General features: G+C 45.1%; 1 protein-coding gene across 3 annotated transcripts in view; it reads left to right on the top strand.

The window, feature by feature from the left end:
• Positions 1-16,002, top strand: part of bicd1a (bicaudal D homolog 1a) — a 44,353-nt gene extending 28,351 nt beyond the window's left edge. The window contains exons 3-10 of one of the 3 annotated variants that reach the window (XM_054733505.2): positions 1,685-1,837; positions 5,802-6,293; positions 6,433-6,822; positions 6,892-7,647; positions 7,741-7,892; positions 8,031-8,241; positions 13,763-13,848; positions 14,355-16,002. In XM_054733505.2, the coding sequence (XP_054589480.2) occupies positions 1,685-1,837; positions 5,802-6,293; positions 6,433-6,822; positions 6,892-7,647; positions 7,741-7,892; positions 8,031-8,241; positions 13,763-13,848; positions 14,355-14,475 (2,361 nt within the window). In that variant the 3' untranslated portion in view covers positions 14,476-16,002. The remainder of the gene's footprint in view (positions 1-1,684; positions 1,838-5,801; positions 6,294-6,432; positions 6,823-6,891; positions 7,648-7,740; positions 7,893-8,030; positions 8,242-13,762; positions 13,849-14,354) is intronic. The other 2 variants (XM_015965463.3, XM_015965464.3) reach the window with 2 other exon arrangements.
• The last annotated feature ends 5,929 nt before the right edge of the window (positions 16,003-21,931 follow it).

The following is a 21,931-nucleotide window of genomic DNA, read 5'->3' as shown; positions in this document are numbered from 1 at the left end:
AAGATGTTAGAGGATGGTTTTTACAAGAGTGATGGAGATGTCAGCTGCTCGGACTTCAAAAACACATAAAGGTGAGACATGATTTTCAAGCGCAATAAAAGAACTCTGCCAAGAAATGAAATACATTTTAATTTACCATAATATTTATAGAGGTCTATATAAAAATATAAAGCTCCTATTTTGAGATCACATATTTGTAAGTCTGACTCCAGAGCAGTCAGTGCCTCCCCAGTCATGAAACTCACCACATGGTTGATGGCTTTTCAAGGGGAACTGTGAAGTTTTGGCTTGCTTTTAGCACCCCCTAGTGTCCGTTTGTAGAACCAAAAGCAAATCCACTAGTTGTGTGTTTGTCTTTTTAACACCTTAGTCTAAAAGCTGAAACATCTCCCAGCCTTCCTTAGTGTCTACAGGCGTGATTCATCACTAAATTAAACAGATCAGATGTGTTAATGATCTAAAACATGCAGGAAACGTGCTGGAACCAGACTGCAGCTCAAATTTTAATAAGACCCAACAGAGCAGCCCGCCAGTCTGATGTTGCAAGTGGAATATTCTGGCTACAGGAGGCGATTCAGGCTGGGTGACATTTCATTAACCCTGTAAAGGGTCATTTTAGCACATACTGGCTCAAGAAAATGATTTTAAAGTATAAAAAAGTTGCAAGGTCATCTTTTTATTTAGGAAGTGAAGACCTTTCATCGTGAGCAGCAGGTGTCGCACTCGAGGAACGTTATTTGGCAAAGTTTTGCTCTGGTAACGGCGATTAGACATTCTAAGATTAACTCTGAAGGTAAAAATGACTTTAAAGCAATGACAGGTTTTTACAGTTAGCAGTTATGAAGGAAAGCGTGGTTGCATCTCACTTTCATGATTCCTCTTTTTTTTTACATTAAAGCACATCCAATATTAGTGAAATTAGTTACTGCTTTGGTGTGTTTTCCACATTTTATTACACACGCTTATATGACGACATAAAGGACACAATAATGAAGTTTCACAGTTAGATGTGTTTTAATTGGCAGCAACAATGTCTATGATGAAAGATTATATTCAACTTTTACTGTTTTATCACAATGTTATTGATGATTCCACAGCCTCACACACACACACACACACACACACACACACGTGCACGCACACACACACGCGCACACACACACACACACACACACACACACAAACACACACACTCACACACACACACACGCACACACACACACACACACGGGGGATTTGAGTGGTGTTTAATATGTGCATCAGCTTTCTTCGTTACCTCCACCTCTTGGTGGCGTGTGCCCGCCCACTCCTGATGCTGTCTCTGGGTCAGCAGTTCTTCCAAACAGAAACAAAGGGCTGCAGAGGAGCTGCAGTAAAAACGCAACGAGAGGTTTCTGTGTTCTCTCTTCTTTATTTCTACTGCAGTGTTAAGAAAACACTAGAGAGTCTTTGTGTTCACGCTGAACGGGACCCATCAAAGCAGGTGGATATTATGTCCTGATCAAATTGGTATGAAGAATTTCGGTGCATTAAAATAAACACAAGAACAATCTTCAGAGTTTATTAAAAGTATTATAATTTTTAATTGTAAATTCTGTTTGTTTTTCCGGAGACTGACTTTAAATCTTGGTCTGAAAGTGCAGAAATGTCAGCAATTCCATTTTCCTGTCTCCGTCTACTCCAGAGTAACGAGATGCTGGAGCTCCAGAGGAGCAGAATGAGGGAGGAGATCAAGGAGTACAAGTTCAGAGAAACCAGGCTGCTTCAAGACTACACGGAGCTGGAGGAGGAGAACATAACGCTGCAGAAGCTGGTGTCCACTCTCAAACAGAGCCAGGTTAGCACAAACACCCAACACTTTGCACTCTAAGAGCTTTTGTGTTAGCATGTTAGCACTCTGCTGATGAGAACCGATTCTCGTGTGACTGCTCACAAGCAAATTCTAGCTCTTTAAGGTTTGTCATCCCTTTCGAGGATGAAACGCCATCTTTGTTCTACCCAGTCAGTCCTATAAATGTGGTCTGTTTTATGTTCAGTGATCGGTTCCAGGGAGCAATAAATCAGTCAGTGATCTAAACATTTAGATTTTCAGTGATTAAAACATTTCCTGTCTGATGAATTCAAGTCACACTAATACACACATCACTAATACACACATCACTAATACACACATCACTATTACACACATCACTAATACACACATCACTAATACACACACACATCACTAATACACACAGCACTAATACACACATCACTATTACACACATCACTAATACACACATCACTAATACACACACACATCACTAATACACACAGCACTAATACACACATCACTATTACACACATCACTAATACACACATCACTAATACACACACACATCACTAATACACACAGCACTAATACACACAGCACTAATACACACATCACTAATACACACATCACTAATACACACATCACTATTACACACATCACTAATACACACATCACTAATACACACACATATCACTAATACACACATCACTAATACACACACATATCACTAATACACACAGCACTAATACACACATCACTAATACACACATCACTATTACACACATCACTAATACACACATCACTAATACACACACACATCACTAATACACACAGCACTAATACACACAGCACTAATACACACATCACTAATACACACATCACTAATACACACATCACTATTACACACATCACTAATACACACATCACTAATACACACACACATCACTAATACACACAGCACTAATACACACAGCACTAATACACACATCACTATTACACACATCACTATTACACACATCACTATTACACACATCACTAATACACACATCACTATTACACACAGCACTAATACACACATCACTAATACACACATCACTAATACACACATCACTAATACACACATCACTATTACACACAGCACTAATACACACATCACTAATACACACATCACTATTACACACAGCACTAATACACACATCACTAATACACACATCACTAATACACACATCACTATTACACACAGCACTAATACACACATCACTAATACACACATCACTATTACACACAGCACTAATACACACATCACTAATACACACAGCACTAATACACACATCACTAATACACACATCACTAATACACACATCACTATTACACACATCACTATTACACACATCACTAATACACACAGCCCTATAACACACAGCACTATTACACACAGCACTATTACACACAGCACTAATACACACAGCACTATTACACACAGCACTATAACACACATCACTATTACACACAGCACTATTACACACAGCACTAATACACACAGCACTAATACACACATCACTAATACACACATCACTATTACACACATCACTAATACACACATCACTATTACACACAGCACTAATACACACAGCACTATAACACACATCACTATTACACACATCATTATTACACACATCACTAATACACACAGCACTAATACACACATCACTATTACACACATCACTAATACACACATCACTATTACAAACATCACTAATACACACAGCACTATTACACACAGCACTATAACACACATCACTATTACACGCATCAATATTACACACATCACTAATACACACATCACTAATACACACATCACTAATACACACATCACTATTACACACAGCACTAATACACACATCACTATTACACACATCACTATTACACACAGCACTATTACACACATCACTATTACACACATCACTATTACACACATCACTATTACACACAGCACTAATACACACATCACTATTACACACATCACTAATACACACATCACTAATACACACATCACTATTACACACATCACTAATACACACATCACTATTACACACATCACTAATACACACATCACTATTACACACATCACTATTACACACATCACTAATACACACATCACTATTACAAACATCACTAATACACACAGCACTATAACACACATCACTATTACACGCATCACTATTACACACATCACTAATACACACATCACTAATACATACATCACTAATACACACAACACTAATACACACATCACTAATACACACAGCACTAATACACACATCACTAATACACACATCAATAATACACACATCACTAATACACACATCACTATTACACACATCACTAATACACACATCACTATTACACACATCACTAATACACACATCACTATTACACACATCACTATTACACACATCACTATTACACACAGCACTATTACACACAGCACTAATACACACATCACTATTACACACATCACTAATACACACATCACTAATACACACATCACTATTACACACATCACTAATACACACATCACTATTACACACATCACTAATACACACATCACTATTACACACATCACTATTACACACATCACTAATACACACATCACTATTACAAACATCACTAATACACACAGCACTATAACACACATCACTATTACACGCATCACTATTACACACATCACTAATACACACATCACTATTACACACATCACTAATACACACATCACTATTACACACATCACTATTACACACATCACTAATACACACATCACTGATACACACATCACTAATACACACATCACTATTACACACATCACTAATACACACATCACTATTACACACATCACTATTACACACAGCACTATTTCACCCAGCACTATTACACACAGCACTATTACACACAGCACTAATACACACATCACTATTACACACATCACTATTACACACATCACTATTACACACATCACTATTACACACATCACTAATACACACATCACTAATACACACATCACTATTACACACATCACTAATACACACAACACTATTACACACATCACTAATACACACATCACTAATACACACAACACTATTACACACATCACTAATACACACATCACTATTACACACATCACTAATACACACAGCACTATTACACACATCACTATTACACACATCACTAATACACACATCACTATTACACACATCACTAATACACACATCACTATTACACACATCACTAATACACACAGCACTATTACACACATCACTATTACACACATCACTAATACACACATCACTATTACACACAGCACTATTACACACATCACTAATACACACATCACTATTACACACATCACTAATACACACATCACTATTACACACATCACTAATACACACATCACTATTACACACATCACTAATACACACATCACTATTAAACACATCACTAATACACACAGCACTATTACACACATCACTAATACACACAGCACTATAACACACAGCACTATTACACACATCACTATTACACACATCACTAATACACACATCACTATTACACACATCACTAATACACACATCACTATTACACACATCACTAATACACACATCACTATTAAACACATCACTAATACACACAGCACTATTACACACATCACTAATACACACAGCACTATAACACACAGCACTAATACACACATCACTATTACACACATCACTAATACACACAGCACTATTACACACATCACTAATACACACAGCACTATTACACACATCACTAATACACACAGCACTATAACACACAGCACTAATGAGTAATGAAAATCAACAAAATAGTGAAGAACTTTGTTAAATCAACGCAAACTTATTTCCTTTCTTTTTACATTTTTTAAAACTGGTGCAGAAAATTCAGCGACCTTTCCCTCTTCGGCTCTCCTCAGGTTGAGTATGAGGGACTGAAACATGAAATCAAGGTGCTGGAGGAGGAAACCGTCCTCCTTAACAGCCAGCTGGAAGATGCATTACGCTTGAAGGACATCTCTGAAGGGCAGCTGGAGGAAGCGCTGGATGCGCTGAAGACTGAGCGCGAGCAGAAGAACAATCTGAGGAAAGAACTGGCTCACCACCTCAGCCTGAGCGACAGCGTTTATGGCGCTGGGGCCCATCTGGCACTCACTGTCACCGGTGTCGAGGGCCTCAAGTTCCCTGAGGAGACCAACGGGACAAACGGCTCTCATGGCAGCATCATCCCTGCTGCGAACGGCAACATAGAGGACAGCAACTGCTGTAACGGCCACATCCACAACAGTTCAGGGTTGGCAAAGAAGAGCGGGGACTACCGAGCCGGCCGGAAAGGAGACGGCCTTGTGCCAGACCTGTTCAGTGAGCTAAACCTGTCAGAGATGCAGAAGCTCAAACAGCAGCTGCTGCAGGTGTGTCAACACAAAATGCATGATTAGATGCACATGCTAGCATAGACGACAGTATCCTGCTGAGGTCGGAGAAACACACACACACACACACACGCATTGAAAAACATATCACGCCTCACTTTGCTTCTCCTTCTTGCAGGTGGAACGTGAGAAGGCAGCGTTGCTCATGAACCTGCAGGAGTCCCAGACCCAGTTACAGCACACACAGGGCGCCCTGACAGAGCAGAATGAGCGCGTCCACTGCCTCACTGAGCGAGTCAACGCCTTGAAACATCTTCACGCAGACAAAGAGCTCGGCGACCCGCAGGAGAGTGAGAAACCCGATGGGGGCTCGTCGCCATCGGCCAACAGCCACCGCAATTCTGACATCCACGGGTTTGAGATTCTAGAGTTTAAGTACAAGGTGGCGGTGACGGAGGTTATCGACCTGAAAGCGGAACTCAAGGCCTTGAAGGAGAAGTACAACCAAACTGTGGAGGGGCAGGGAGACTGCCATGATGATGACAGAGTCCAGGCACTGAGTGAACAGGTTTGTCAGAGATTATGTTCAACATTAAACGTTACGTCACATTCAAGCATCATTATTTCGTCTCATCAGATTTCACACCTGGAGCGGAGCTGCCGTGAGGGCCGGGAGAAGGTGGCGGGCCTGGAGGCTGAGCTCCGAGCTGCAACAAGCACCGCGACAGAGAGTCAGAGCATGCTGAACACAGCACAGGACAACCTGGTGACGTTTAGTGAGGAGCTGGCTCAGCTTTACCACCACGTCTGTCTCTGCAACAACGAGACCCCGAACCGCGTCATGCTGGATTATTATCGCCAGAGCCGCATCACGCGCAGCGGCAGCCTCAAAGGCTCCGAAGATCCCCGGGCTTTGCTGTCCCCTCGCCTCGCACGCCGCCTCGCTGCAGCATCTGCAGCCGGCTCTCCTGACTCCCCACGTAGTCCTGTGGACTCCCCATCCAAAGACACCCTCCACACAGAGACAACTAACTCAGTAGACTCTTCATCCTGCCATAGTAGTCCCTGTCGCAACATCACAGGATCTCCTACCATCAGCATCTCTCGATGCCCATCTCCAGTACCCGTAGATGCAGGCGGGGACCTGCGGAAGGAGCCCATGAACATTTATAATCTAAACGCCATCATCAGAGACCAGATCAAACACCTCCAGAGAGCTGTTGATCATTCGCTGCAGCTGTCCAGGCAGAGAGCTGCTGCCAGGGAGCTGGCGCCCATGCTGGACAAGGACAAAGAGTCCTGCATGGAGGAGTTGCTGAAGCTCAAGTCTCTCCTCAGTACCAAGAGGGAACAGATCGCTACTCTCCGGCTGGTGCTCAAGGCCAACAAGCAGGTAAAAAGCTGCATTTGTGGTTAAATTGTTAAAAAATAAACTTGAAGTTTTCTCCCAAAGCTGTTCTAGCTGGTCTATCGTCTTCTTCTGTAGACAGCAGAAAACGCCTTAGCTAACCTGAAGAGCAAGTATGAGAATGAAAAGGCAATGGTTACGGAGACCATGATGAAACTGAGGAACGAGCTGAAGGCTCTAAAGGAAGATGCTGCCACCTTCTCCTCTCTCAGGGCCATGTTTGCTACAAGGTGAGACCAAAGCCACAAAGGTTCAAATCATAAAAACTCCTTTTGTTTTATTCAAAAGGGATGCTGTCAAACAGAAATAACAAACAAACAGAGAAGATGCAAACATTTAGATTATCATCAACCTCTGCTTTGGTATAGATGTGATGAGTACGTAACCCAGCTGGATGAGATGCAGAGGCAGCTCGCGGCAGCAGAGGATGAGAAGAAGACGCTGAACTCCCTCCTACGTATGGCCATCCAGCAGAAACTGGCTCTGACTCAACGTCTGGAGGACCTGGAGTTTGACCACGAGCAGATTCACCGCGGCCGGGGCGCTAAAGTGCCCAAGATAAAGAGCAGCCCACCTAAAGTAAGTCCCAGACATGCTGACATCATCCAGCCGTTGGCTGCATCATCATCAGACACGTCTCACTGAGAATCCGTGTGATTCTCTATGGAAAGCCAAACATTGTCCGTTTGTGTCAATATTAGACCCATCTGAGCACCGGTGAGTCATTTTCTTAAAACATTCATGCAGCCATGCCTGTCTCCTTTTGAGAGTTGCTCGGGGGTCTCGGGAATTGTCAGTTTCAATTTGATATAAACAATAATTTTCCTAAATTAATTTTTGCAGTTTCCTTCCGAGAGTGCTGGAAATATTTTACAAGCAAAAGCCAAACGCTGCTGGCTTCCGTTTTAGAGACTCACAGCGCCTCCCTGTGGAAGATGGTGTTGTTTACATCTTAGAACATTTTTATTCAGTCCCCTTCATGCTCATCAGAAAGACGCATCATCAGTACTTCAACCCTTTACCCGCCTTGTGTGTGTTATGTGGTTAACCTGCTGCTGCGAGTAACATGGCCACCATTCAGACCTTGTGGGTTAGACGTTAGAAACCACGTCTATTCCCACGTTGCTTAAATGCACTTAGAGGTGCAGAGACACGATTCTACTAGATGGCAGAGCTGGATCACTATCTTCCTGATCGTCCTCAGAAATATTCACTCAAAGTTACACGAGTGAGGCAAAAATGTTTGTGCTGAATAAAATCTGAGTTTTTTCCTTTCCTTTATTTTATGTGCTTTAAATCCATCCATCCACCCATCCACTCATCCATCCATCCATCCATCCACCCACCCACCCATCCACCCATCCATCCATCCATCCATCCACCCACCCACCCACCCACCCACCCATCCACCCATCCATCCATCCATCCATCCATCCACCCACCCACCCACCCATCCACCCATCCACCCATCCATCCATCCACCCACCCACCCACCCACCCACCCATCCATCCATCCATCCATCCATCCATCCATCCATCCATCCATCCATCCACCCATCCATCCATCCATCCATCCATCCATCCACCCACCCACCCATCCACCCATCCATCCATCCATCCATCCATCCATCCATCCATCCATCCACCCATCCATCCATCCATCCATCCACCCACCCACCCACCCATCCACCCATCCATCCATCCATCCATCCACCCATCCATCCATCCACCCATCCATCCATCCATCCATCCATCCATCCATCCATCCACCCACCCACCCACCCATCCACCCATCCATCCATCCACCCACCCACCCATCCACCCATCCATCCAACCATCCATCCATCCATCCATCCACCCATCCATCCACCCAACCATCCATCCATCCATCCATCCATCCATGCATCCATCCACCCACCCATCCATCCATCCATCCAACCACCCACCCATCCAACCACCCACCCATCCATCCATCCACCCACCCACCAATCCATCCATCCATCCATCCATCCATCCACCCATCCATCCATCCATCCACCCATCCATCCATCCATCCATCCATCCACCCACCCATCCATCCAACCACCCATTCATCCATCCAACCACCCACCCATCCACCCATCCATCCATCCATCCACCCACCCACCCATCCATCCATCCATCCATCCATTTTCATCCGCTTATCCAGAGTCGGGTCGCGGAGGCAGTAGCCTAAGTCGAGGAGCCCAGACTTCCCTCTCCCCAGCCACTTGGGCCAGCTCCTCCGGGGGAATCCCAAGGCGTTCCCTGGCCAGGTGAGAGACATAGTCCCTCCAGCATGTCCTGGGTCTACCTTTAGGCCTCCTCCCGGTTGGACGTGCCCAGAAAACCTCACCAGGGAGGCGTCCAGGAGGCGTCCTGACCAGATATCCGAGCCACCTCAACTGGCTCCTCTCGATGTGGAGGAGCAGCGGGTCTACTCCGAGCCCCTCCCGGATGACCGAGCTTCTCACCCTATCTCTAAGGGAGAGCCCAGCCACTCTTTGGAGAAAACTCATTTTGGCCGCTTGTATCCGCGATCTCGTTCTTTCGGTCACTACCCAAAGCCCATGACCATAGGTGAGGGTAGGAACGTAGATCCATCGGTAAATTGAGAGCTTCTCCTTCTGACTCAGCTCTCTCTTCACCACGACAGACCGGTACAACGCCCGCATCACTGCAGATGCAGCACCAATCCGCCTATCGATCTCATGCTCCAGTTTTCCCTCACTCCTGAACAAGACCCCGAGGCACTTAAACTCCTCCACTTGGGGCAGGACCTCATCCCTGACCCGGAGAAGGCATTCTACCCTTTTCCGAATCAAGACCATGGTCTCAGATTTAGAGGAGCTGATTCTCATCCCAGCTGCTTCACACTCGGCTGCGAACCACTCCAGCGAAAGCTGAAGATCACGTTCTGATGAAGCCAACAGGACCACATCATCTGCAAAAAGCAGAGACCTGATCCTCAGGCCACCAAAACAGATGCCCTCCACACCTTGGCTGCTCCTAGAAATCCTGTCCATAAATGTTATGAACAGAATCGGTGACAAAGGGCAGCCTTGGCGGAGTCCAACTCTCACTGGGAATGAGCCCGACTTACTGCTGGCAATGTGGACCAAGCTCTGACACCGGTCAAATAGACAGGGACCTAACAGCCCGTATCAGAGGGCCTGGTACCCCATACTCCCGGAGTACCCCCCACAGGGCCCCCCGAGGGACGCGGTCAAACGCCTTCTCCAAATCCACAAAACACGTGTAGACTGGTTGGGCAAATTCCCACGCACCCTCCCGGATCCCCCTAAGGGTATAGAGCTGGTCCAGTGTTCCACGGCCAGGACCAAAACCACATTGCTCCTCCTGAATCTGAAGTCCCCAGACTCTGCTTCCTCACTGGAAGACATGTCGGTGGGATTGAGGAGGTCTTCGAAGTATTCTGCCCACCGATCCACAACGTCCTGAGTAGAGGTCAGCAGCACACCGTCCCCACTATAGATAGTGTTGGTAGCGCACTGCTTTCCCTCCCTGAGGCGCCGGATGGTGGACCAGAATCTCCTCGAAGCAGTACCGAAGTCTTGCTCCATGGTCTCACCGAACTCCTCCCATGCCCGGGTTTTTGCCTCGGCGACCGCCCGAGCCACATTCCGCTTGGACCGCCGGTACCGTCAGCTGTCTCTGGAGTCCCACAGGCCAGAAAGACCTGATAGGATTCTTTCTTCATCTTGACAGCATCCCTAACCGCCGGTGTCCACCAGCGGGTTCGGGGTTGCCACCACAACAGGCACCGACGATCCTGCGACCACAGCTCCGGTCGGCCGCCTCAACAATGGAGCATGGAACAGAGTCCATTCAGACTCAATGTCCCCCGCCTCCCCCGGAACATTTTGGAAGTTCTGCCGGAGGTGGGAATTGAAGCTCCTTCTGACAGGAGACTCTGCCAGACGTTCCCAGCAGACCCTCGTGATACGCTTGGGTCTGCCTGGTCTGACCGACATCCTCCCCCACCATCTGAGCCAACTCACCACCAGGTAGTGGTCAGTTGACAGCTCCGCCCCTCTCTTCACATGAGTGTCCAAGACAAGCGGCCGCAGGTCAGATGAAACAACAACAGAGTTGATCATCGAGCTGCGGCCTAAGGTTGGTGCCAAGAGCACATATGGACACCTTTATGTCTGAACATGGTGTTCATTATGGACAATCCATGACTGGCACAGAAGTCCAATAACAAAACACTCGAATTCAGATCAGGGGGGCCGTTCCTCCCAACCACACCTCTCCAGGTCTCACTGTCGGTGCCCACGTGAGCGTTAAAGTCCCCCAGCACAATGAGGGAGTCACCGGAAGGAGCGCTTTCCAGCACCTCCTCCAAGGTCTCCAAAAAGGGTGGGTAGTCTGAACTGTAGTTTGGTGCATAAACACAGACCACAGTCAGAACCCGTCCCCCCACGTAGGCAGAGGGAGGCTACCCTCTCATTCACCGGGGTAAACCCCAACGTACAGGCACCAAGATGGGGGCAACTAGTATGCCCACCCCTGCTTGGCACCTCTCAGTGGGAGCAACTCCAGAGTGGTAGAAAGTCCAACCCCTCTCAAGGAAACTGGTTCCAGAGCCAGAGCCATGCGTTGAGGTGAGTCCGACTATATCTAGTCAGAACCTCTCAACCTCACACACCAACTCAGGCTCCTCCCCCACCAGAGAGGTGACATTCCATGTGCCAAGGGCCAGCTTCTGTAGCCGAGGATCAGACCGCCAAGGCCCCCGCCCTCGACTACCACCCGTCACACACTGCACCCGACCCCACATGCATAATAACATTTTACTTTCTTTGACGTTGAATTCACTGCTACTAGCACACCTGTTCAATTAATTATAGATTCACGAAGATCAAGACAATAAAACTGATCTCTTACTAAATAGAGTATGTACTAAGAAATCACAATGCAGACATAGAAATACCACTTGGTAGTAGTGTGTGTGTGTGTGTGTGTGTGTGTGTGTGTGTGTGCGCGCGCGCGTGCGTGCGTGCGTGCTTGCGTGTGTGTGTGTGTGTGCGCGCGCGTGCGTGCGTGCTTGCGTGTGTGTGTGTGTGCGCGCGCGTGCGTGCGTGCGTGCGTGTGTGTGTGTGTGTGTGTGTGTGTGTGTGTGTGCTCTGTCTTCGTGGAGGATGGCTGCTTATACTGAGCCAGGATTCTCTGGAGGTTTCTTCCTGTTAAAAGGGAGTTTTCCTCTCCACTGTCGCTGCATGCTTGCTTAGTATGAGGATTGCTGTAAAGACTCTGACACTAGTCAGTGACTCGATGCGACCTGCTGGGTTCCTTATATAGGAAACTTTTACTGATTGGCTTAAGTAATTGAGCGGTATTGTAATGTTTACTGTGTGAAGGTCCTTGAGACGACTCTTGATGTGATTTGGCGCTTTATAAATAAACTGAATAGACTGACATGTAGCACTGATGTCAATAAACCAGGATCAGTCCGGTCCCTCTAGTTTTATATGACATCAGTTTGGAGTCGGCAAAAATATCATATCAACAAAATCATGATCACAATTATGTATTGATTATTTACAGTAAATTCTAACTACATCCACAACATACCTTTAGCCTTTTAAAAGCTGCTGCTAACTATTAGCTGCCTCGTGCTGAAAGGCGCTAATGTAGCACCTCCACTGGTAATTATGGAGTTAGAGATATTCATCTGGTAAACACATCTTTGCATTATGTACTTTCTTTCATGAGTGCACATCATCAGCGTGACGGGATCAGGCTCAGAGTGTGTCACATCTAAATCCGTCTGTGTGGAAGCAATCAACGTTCTTTGTTCTGAGTCACACCGTCAGTATGTGCCTCAGAGGTGATTCAGCGCTGCTTTGGCACACGGTCAACACGATCTCTTATTTAGTCTTCACCTTAGTTTTTGTATCCCTATGTCAAATTGTAAATTGACGCATTTCCAACCCCTTATACATGTCATCTCAAACTGCCATACATGTGAAACCTTCTCGTCATGTCCACCATGTTGTCTTTGTCCTGATGTCTGATCTCGAGCATCACCACCCTGTATATCTGTCTAATTTACCAGTTTTTTGTAGATTGTCAGCAGCCTGCTGTCTCAGTACCGTCACTCTGCCCACAACTAAGGCGAGGGAGAGATTCTCTAGCCTGCAGGTAACAAGCTAGAGGACCTGCTGACCTTCACGCATTTCTTAGAGTAGCATTCCCACATCTGGATGAAAGTCTGCATGTTCATGATAGCTGAAACTCTGGAGTGTAGTTTGGACCCAGATGCTCTAATAGTTGAAGGAGTGAAGATCTTTTCACTTTGCATGCATACGTTTGCATGGCAGCTATGCTTTTTGAGGCTGGAATCAAAAACACACCATCACTGTGAGTCAACGTGGGTTTCACAGAAGTGGCTCTGTGCAGCACAGACATTGGGCTTTTGTTACCCATGAGATCCTCCACCAACATTTTTATGGCAGCAATGATAAATGACCTTACCCACCCTTAGAAAGCTGCTTTTTAATCGTAATTATAACTTTGGGCCGTGTATTTTGTTGCACTTTAGTTTTTTTTACCTTTTTCTTCCTGTAAAAGTTTCCTTTTCCTCAAATAATGAAAAGCCTCTTAAGATCTTGTTCAACACTGTCTCCCATGTTTCTGCCCTTTTTCAGTCGTAGATTTGCGGCAGACCTCCAGGGACATCCAGCTGTCCTGTCCAGAAGCCGCGGCCTTCTCTCCCCCTGTGACCCACGTAACTGTCTGGCCCACCAGCCCCACCCTCCAGGCACCTAGCCCCACGCCCCGGGCACCTAGAGTCACGCAGAGACCCTCCCCGGATGTGGATGGTGGGGTTTCCTCTTACCCGAACCCAGCAGTCCAACCTGGTGTTTACTGGGACTGTGTCCACTCCCTAAGCCCTACGTGACCCAGATCTGGCAGGCCCTCTGGTTACCTGGGTTGGAGAGGAGAATCAGGACACCCTCCCTTCTCTGGAAGTGACTTCCTGCCATAAAAACAAGACTAGAATGAGGCCGAAACACCAGTGACACCATACTGGATCCTTTCTTGAATACAAACTGTAATTCACTTTATTTATTTATCATTTATGTCAGAGATGTGTGTTTTTGTTGGGATTTCCTGCTGCGGTGAAGATTCAACCTTCTCAGCTGGTTTGGTTTTCTTTCACCACGAATTACAAGAACAGCAGAACTTTGAAGAATTCTTGGTGATCATGAAGATCTTTTTTAAAACTTGCTTAACCACAGCATCAAAATAAACCATATATGCCACTTTACTTAAGAGTGTTAGAGGACGCTGAAGTTGGAGAAAGCAAACGAGTTTGATGGTGATGAATGAATTTTAGTCTTTCTTGGTTGTTTCACTGCTGATTTTGAGACTTTTTTATCAGGTGCCTAAAAGCCGTTTTATATGAATTTTTGTTTGTTTCTTAACTCTTCTTCAGATTCTGGAGTTGTTTATTATTTAACTCAGATTTCCTCTGAGACTGGGACATACAGAGGTGGAGTGTTTCAGATCAGATTAGTTTTTAAATGTTCCTTTAATTTGCAAAAGTTTGAGACCAGGGTGAAGAGATGTTAGTTTTAAAGGAGCAGGTTTGCATCTTGTTGAGCCATAAAGTCTTTATTTCTGTCACCATCTTGGATAAAACCCAAGAAAAACCTTCCAGTTACACAAAGAACAAACATTGGAGGTGGTATTTTTAATGACTACCAACGTCTCTGTGGTCATATTCCTCTGTGTCCGTGTGCTTCCACCAAACAGAATGCAGTACAAGCACAATTATGCACTAAGCATCTGAGCAATACAGCAGCAGGAGCTGATGGAGAAGAGACCTCCATCGATCCTGTAATAATTAGTGTCATCAGGATGATGCCAGCGAGCTGCTCAGCAGAAAGAGAGATTGATTTTCTGCAACTAAATTAAAACTTTGCCTCAAGTTCTGATGTTTGTTGTGAAAGAGTGAAAACAGTGAACTCCTTGTTCACACTGTGTACACATTTGTTGCATTTTCTTTACCAGTAGATTACTTTTGCAGAGACAAGGTGATGAAAACCTTTGTGGTCCAAACGTAACATCAGAATCCACGCAGCACTTTTATTAACGTCGTCTGCACAGCAGAGATCTGGATGGATGGAGCGACTCGACTTGAAATACACGCTTTAAAGAGAACGCTAGCTGTATGATTTCATATTTTACAGGTTCTGTGTTTCACTGGATATTGCAAGCAACTAAACAACTTTTGTCTGTTTTTCTGTTTATGGAACTTCGGCAACAAGTAAAGTATAGATGAAGATCTAACTATTCTTCATTGTTTCATTTAAAAGTTTTAATATTTTGAACTAAACTTTTGATTTTGTGATTATGGGTACAAGTGAGGTCTTGCACTTGAAACCTGACACCTGCATAAAATAACATCCAAAATTCCTGTTGCATGCTGTGACTTTAAAACACCCGTTCTGTCTAGCAACATAAGTCATTCACATCATTCAAAAACCATTCTGGCAAAGATTTCCATCTTTTATTTGCACTAAAGTCTACTTCTCATTGTGGTAATCATGACATATCAACACTGTTGTAATGTTCCTCTTTGAACTGATCGAACACAGTGGGGATGTGGGGTGACGGTGGCACAGGAGTTAAGAGCTCGCCCCGTGATCGGAAGGTTGCAGGTTTGAGCCCCGCTCAGTCTGTTGCTGTCGTTGTGTCCTTGGGCAAGACACTTAACCCACGTTGCCTGCTGGTGGTGGTCGGAGGGACCGGTGGCGCCAGTGCTCGGCAGCCTCGCCTCTGTCAGTGCGCCCCAGGGCAGCTGTGGCTACGTCGTAGCTCATCCCCACCAGCGTGTGAATGTGTGTGAATGGATGAATGACTGATTGAGTTGTAAAGCACCTTGGGGGGCTCCAGGACTCTAGAAGGCGCTATATCAAATTCAGGCCATTTACCATTTACCATGTATGACATGCAGGTTGCCGCTTCAAAATAAAAGCCCATTTTGTCACATTCAAAGTCACTAATATAAGAAACAAATTAATAATTAGAATTAAATGACTAATTTGATGTTTGAAAATCATAGTTTTTATTATAGCGTTATAATGATGTGCAAAGTCTAAACTATGGAATAAAACGTCATAATTTTAGGACTAAACTCAGATTTTCGTAAACTAAGGTAACAATTATTACATACCAGGTCTTAATGGTGAAATCAAAAGTCTCATTAGAAATACAAAGTCATAACTTTTCAGCAAGTGGTACTGGCAGACTTCATGTTACTGAAGACAGGATGATTAGAGACCGTGGCGGTTTTACCATTAGGCATTGGTCGGCGGCCACCTGGGGCCCCCTTCTGTTGGGGGGCCCCCTAGCCCTGACTGCTGGCACCCCTCTGTTAATGCCCCAATGAAATATTCCTTTAGGACGCCGATGCACAAACAGGAAGTGATTGGTCATTCCATTCCAATCCAGTTGGTGGCAGTAATGCACCAAATTGTTGTTTGCCAAGTGCCATAAGACCACAAACAAGAAGAAGAGAAAGCAGGAAAAAGAAGAGAGGCGGGAGCGAAACAGTAGTGAAAACATGAAGCGTGAAATGGAGTTATCCTCGTGGCTCCAATAAGAGAAAGAAGCAGCGTGCTTTCAAAAAACTTTTATCTTCACTTCCAAAAGTGACGTCGTTTTTTCATGTAAACATCCAAAGGAAGCAGAAAGGAAAGACAATGGAAAATGTTTAAAGGGAGGAAAACATGGACCAAAATGGAAAACAGAAGAAAAAAAGGCTAAAGCACAGGAGCACTGACAGGAAGAAGAAAGCAGAGCAAATATTGAAGGAACTCAAATGGAGAGAAAGGCAGGAGAAAAGAGGAGGACTAATAAAAAGGGAAACTAACTCGTGTCAGAAGAGGGGAGAGTTTCGCAAATCCAGTTAAAGATAAGATTGTCGAAAATTTAGAGTAAGGGGGCCCATGTCTGTGTTCGCCTTGGGCCCCCAAATTGCTAAATCCGCCACTGATTAGAGAAATGTAAAGGATTCCGAGGGAATCCCGAGGCCTTCCCTGACCAGCCATGAAGCATACACCCTCCAGCGTGTCCTGGTCTACCTTTAGGTCTCCTCCCGGTTGAACGTGCCCAGAAAACCTCACTAGGGAGGTGTCCAGGAGGCATCCCAACTAGATGCCCGAGCCACCTCAACTGGCTCCTCTTGACGTGGAGGAGCAGCGAGTCTACTCCTAGCCCCTCCTGGATAACCAAGTTTCTCACCCTATCTCTAAGGGACCATCCCGTGGAGAAAAAACATTTGAGCTGCTAGAATTCACAATCTCGTTCTTTCAGTCATTTCCCAAAGCTCGTGACCATAGGTGAGTGAACGTGGATTGACCGGTATCTGGAGAGCTTCGCTCAGCTCTCTTCACCATGACAGACTGGTGCGTGCAGTTGTCATGGTTCTGCCTTCTCTCTGCTGCTGTTGCTCTTCTCCTTCGTTGTTTGCAGGTGAGCGTGTTGGGGAGCCGCAGCTGCAGCTAACTACCATCAGCCTGGCCAGAGGCCGGTTGATACTCTACTGCTGGGTACATCTAGCCACGTCCTGACCTGTGCCGTAGTTCTGAAATACATTTTACCTGTACTAATCCTGCCCTGTTATCTCGTCTGTACCAGCCCTGAGGTGTGCCTTATCCCAGCGTCGTTCAGCTTCCCTGGCCTCCTGCTCTCCACCGCTCACCTACCTTCCTGGATCCAACGTCTCCTCCAGCAACCATCTCCACCCTGCATCAACCTGACTTGGCTCTCCCTCCTGCCCTCGCCCTGCTCTACTCAGTAGGCCCGTTCGTCTCATTGTTATCATTTCCTGGTTCTCAGTTTCTAGTCACTCACACCGCTCTTCTTCTTTTACAGCCGGAGTCGCCTCGTTTCCTGTTCCCGTTTGGATCAGCGCCCTTGGTTACCCCTTTTGTTTGTTTTTCTACAATTAAAGTATTTTATTATTATTTCTTACCTTCTCCGTGTGTGACTCTTCATGTGGGTTAAGAAATTACCACCCATCATGACAGCAGTACTACACAGCACCAGTCTGCCCATCAATCTCACTTGACCTAAATCCCACAGAAGTCCATGGAGGGAACTGTTCAGAAAAGTTCAAAGTTCATAAAAAAGGCCTGAAGAACCTTCAGGAATTACAGACTCTTTGGGAAGACCAATGGGCCAGAATCATCCTGCAGACGACTGGTCTCTCCACACAAGAGGCGCTAGAAGCTGTAATCACCAACAAAGTATTAAAGTTGAAGTTTTGTGTCAAATACCCTTAAAAATGCTGATGTTTCAAATAATTATTCTACCACAAAGATGAATAACTGTAAGCCTCATAATTTCACATTTAAGCATCATAATCAAAAGCTTAGCCATACTGATTGGGCTAACCTTGCATCTTTTATGTTCAAAAGTCATATTTAAAAGGTGTAATAATACATTTCAGTCATAAATATGAGACTCGGCTCATAATTTCACCTTTAAAGTCATAATCATACACAAAGTGAGAATTTGTCTTACACAAATACATAAGTATAGGTTTTACGGCGACAGTTATAACTTAAGAGTTATGACATGTGAACGTTTTTATGTTGGTGGCACACTTCGGCTTCCATACAAACAAACTTCAACTGTAGAGAAAAGTTTATTTTTATTACTGTTAGATTTTTATCCTTTCTTTGACCAAATCACTGTCATTCCCCATAAATCATCTCTCAAAATCTTGTACGGTGTGAAGGCTGGACCTAAAGATTTGCGGTAATCCGGTGCGCCTGACGCGTCTGGCGCTTTCGGGAGGGACTTTGATCCGATGAGCTGGAGAAACGCGGTGGGCGGGGCTCACAGAAACACCCCCATCAAGGTGAGTCATCTGCGGAGTGAGTCGAATGCACGTTCTGGGTTGTAAACAGCTTCAAATTGGTGCTTTCTGCTTCATTTGTGTTTTGACGTGAGTCGTCGAGGCAGATGGTGCCAGGCGCACGTGGGCTGCCGCTGCGCAGCTGGACCTGACCGCTGAGGGAAGAGGGAGACGCGTTCTTAAACTTTGAAATGTTTTAGACTTTGGATTTCGTTCTGAAACGTACACTTTACGAATGGAGTCGATGGAGCATAAAGCCATGGACGGGTTTCACCGTGTGGCTTTTCGGAGGAAACAACGCAGCCTGGATACTGCGGCGCGAGAGTCCACAGGTGAGTCAGCTGGGAGTAGATCAGATGTGTGCCTCCGCTCCAGTTAGTTTTAGATGTGTTACCATTAACCTGCGGGAGATTTCAGAGTCACTTGGCAAATGTGATCCATTTTTATGGCTTTATGGCTGCTGAACGTGCTCGGGTGATTTAATGTGTTGGGAAATCTGGGAAGTGTGAGAGGAACCTTCCCACCCACAGCCCGTTTACTCAGCTTTAAGGCATGCCTCAACCTGCTGAGAACATCTGGAGGCTGCAGGGCAGGCTTTTTTCTACCTGGAACTTTGTCCACCAGAAACACATCCAAGGAAAATGAGATTTTCAGTTTTTATATCTAAGATTTTATTTCTCAGCTGTAAACAAGCTCTAGTCAAAACAGGCCATGCTCCAGTTGGCAGAGAGAATCCAAGAATCCTGATTCAGTTGGTTCTGTCTGGGCCTGATCCACTGGAACAGGAAGATCTCACATAATTTAGTTCCAACTTGCAACAGCCTTGTACAAACATGCAGCTTCTTGTTCTGCTGTTTTTGTTGTAGTGACACACTGATCTGGTGTAGTGGGCCGATATCCACCTGGTGCTGATTTTGGCCAGTCTCAAAGTTAACAGAAGAATTCTGGAAATTAAAGAAGATCCAGAATTGTTTAGTTATGTTAGCTCAGGACATTAAAGTTCAGATTTTTGAGTTTCAGATTGGCCGGTCCTTGATTAGCAGGCTGGATTATGGCCAGTTCCATCTCTAATCTCTCATCTTTGTGCTGTGAAAACAGCAAAAGTTCTGAGCATTTCTGAAGTTGTACTCAAATAGGTTAGTTTACTTCTCTGTTGCTCAATGCTACCACAAAGTACTTTGGACTAAGCACACACACACACACACACACACACACACACACACACACACACACACACACACACACACACACACACACCTATGCTGTTACACCTGAAGGTATGCAGCCGTGACGTCATGGTGTGATTAATCCAAAGTCGCCAGCTGAGCTGTGATGTTCCAGGGTCTCTGGTTTTGGAAACACTCAGATTTTATGCAGTTCTGAATGTTTTCTAGATGAAATCCAAACCCTGACGTAAACGTGTTGCTATAAAATTCCCAACGCCTCCTTTTTATGCAGCTTGGTTGATCCTGCCTCTCTTCATGCCCGGGTGATCCTGCTTTCCTGATGACATTTGTATGTAAAATCCTACTTTATGGTTCACTTCATATAATTGGCTGTTTGGACCTCGTTTATTGCTGAATAAGAGGTTTAATTTGTAGACTTTTGTTTATCTCTGTTTTCCAAACATAGCTTGGAATTGAGCCATTACGTCTGCAGGTTTAAGGTTTTTTTCGAGTGGGCTGTTATTGAACATGAGACCTCATTCTGTCTGCGCTCTCTGGCATCTACAGCCAAGGTTCCAGTTGACGGTGTGCAGTTTTCTTGGTTCTTGTTTAGTCTTGTAGCTTTGGAGCTCCTCAGTTTGCGCTCATGTTTCTGTGGCAGCCGTTGCACCCGTCTCCAACAACAGAGCTGCTTGTTCTACACAGAAAGATGCAGTGGGACTGTATGAATTAGCTCTGTGTCTGCTCGCCTGCTGCTGCTGCTATTGTTTGGCTGCACTGATGGTCATTCATCTTGAGCTAAACTCCTCTCCCTGTCCTCCACCGGCTGTAACTTACTTCAGTGCAGCGTCTCTGGTGCAGCTGATTGTGGCTTTAAATGCTGAAACGGTGCTCTGCTGTACCACAGCTTCACAAACTCGGCTTTATATACCGATACAGCGAGGCGAAGCTTTGGTGGAAAAACATTTAAACTGGTATTTGTCCACAAAAAGCTTGGTTGTGATGCCAAAATGTGTTCAGTGCATTCTTGTGCTGAACACATTTATAGTTGAAACAGCCATGAAGCATGTTTTATAGCAATCTAAAATAAATAAGCGTGTTAACTCGTTTTAGGAGGCAACAGGAATATTTAGAGTTGCCTACATGCAAAATGAAAGTGGAGATCATTGCAGAAGATGGAAAAATA

The sequence above is a fragment of the Nothobranchius furzeri genome, chromosome 4 (assembly GCF_043380555.1).
Source record: "Nothobranchius furzeri strain GRZ-AD chromosome 4, NfurGRZ-RIMD1, whole genome shotgun sequence".
In the NCBI taxonomy this organism is placed as follows: Eukaryota; Metazoa; Chordata; class Actinopteri; order Cyprinodontiformes; family Nothobranchiidae; genus Nothobranchius; species Nothobranchius furzeri.
Note: the sequence above shows the minus strand (reverse complement) of the source record. Positions and strands in the feature narration are given on the sequence as shown.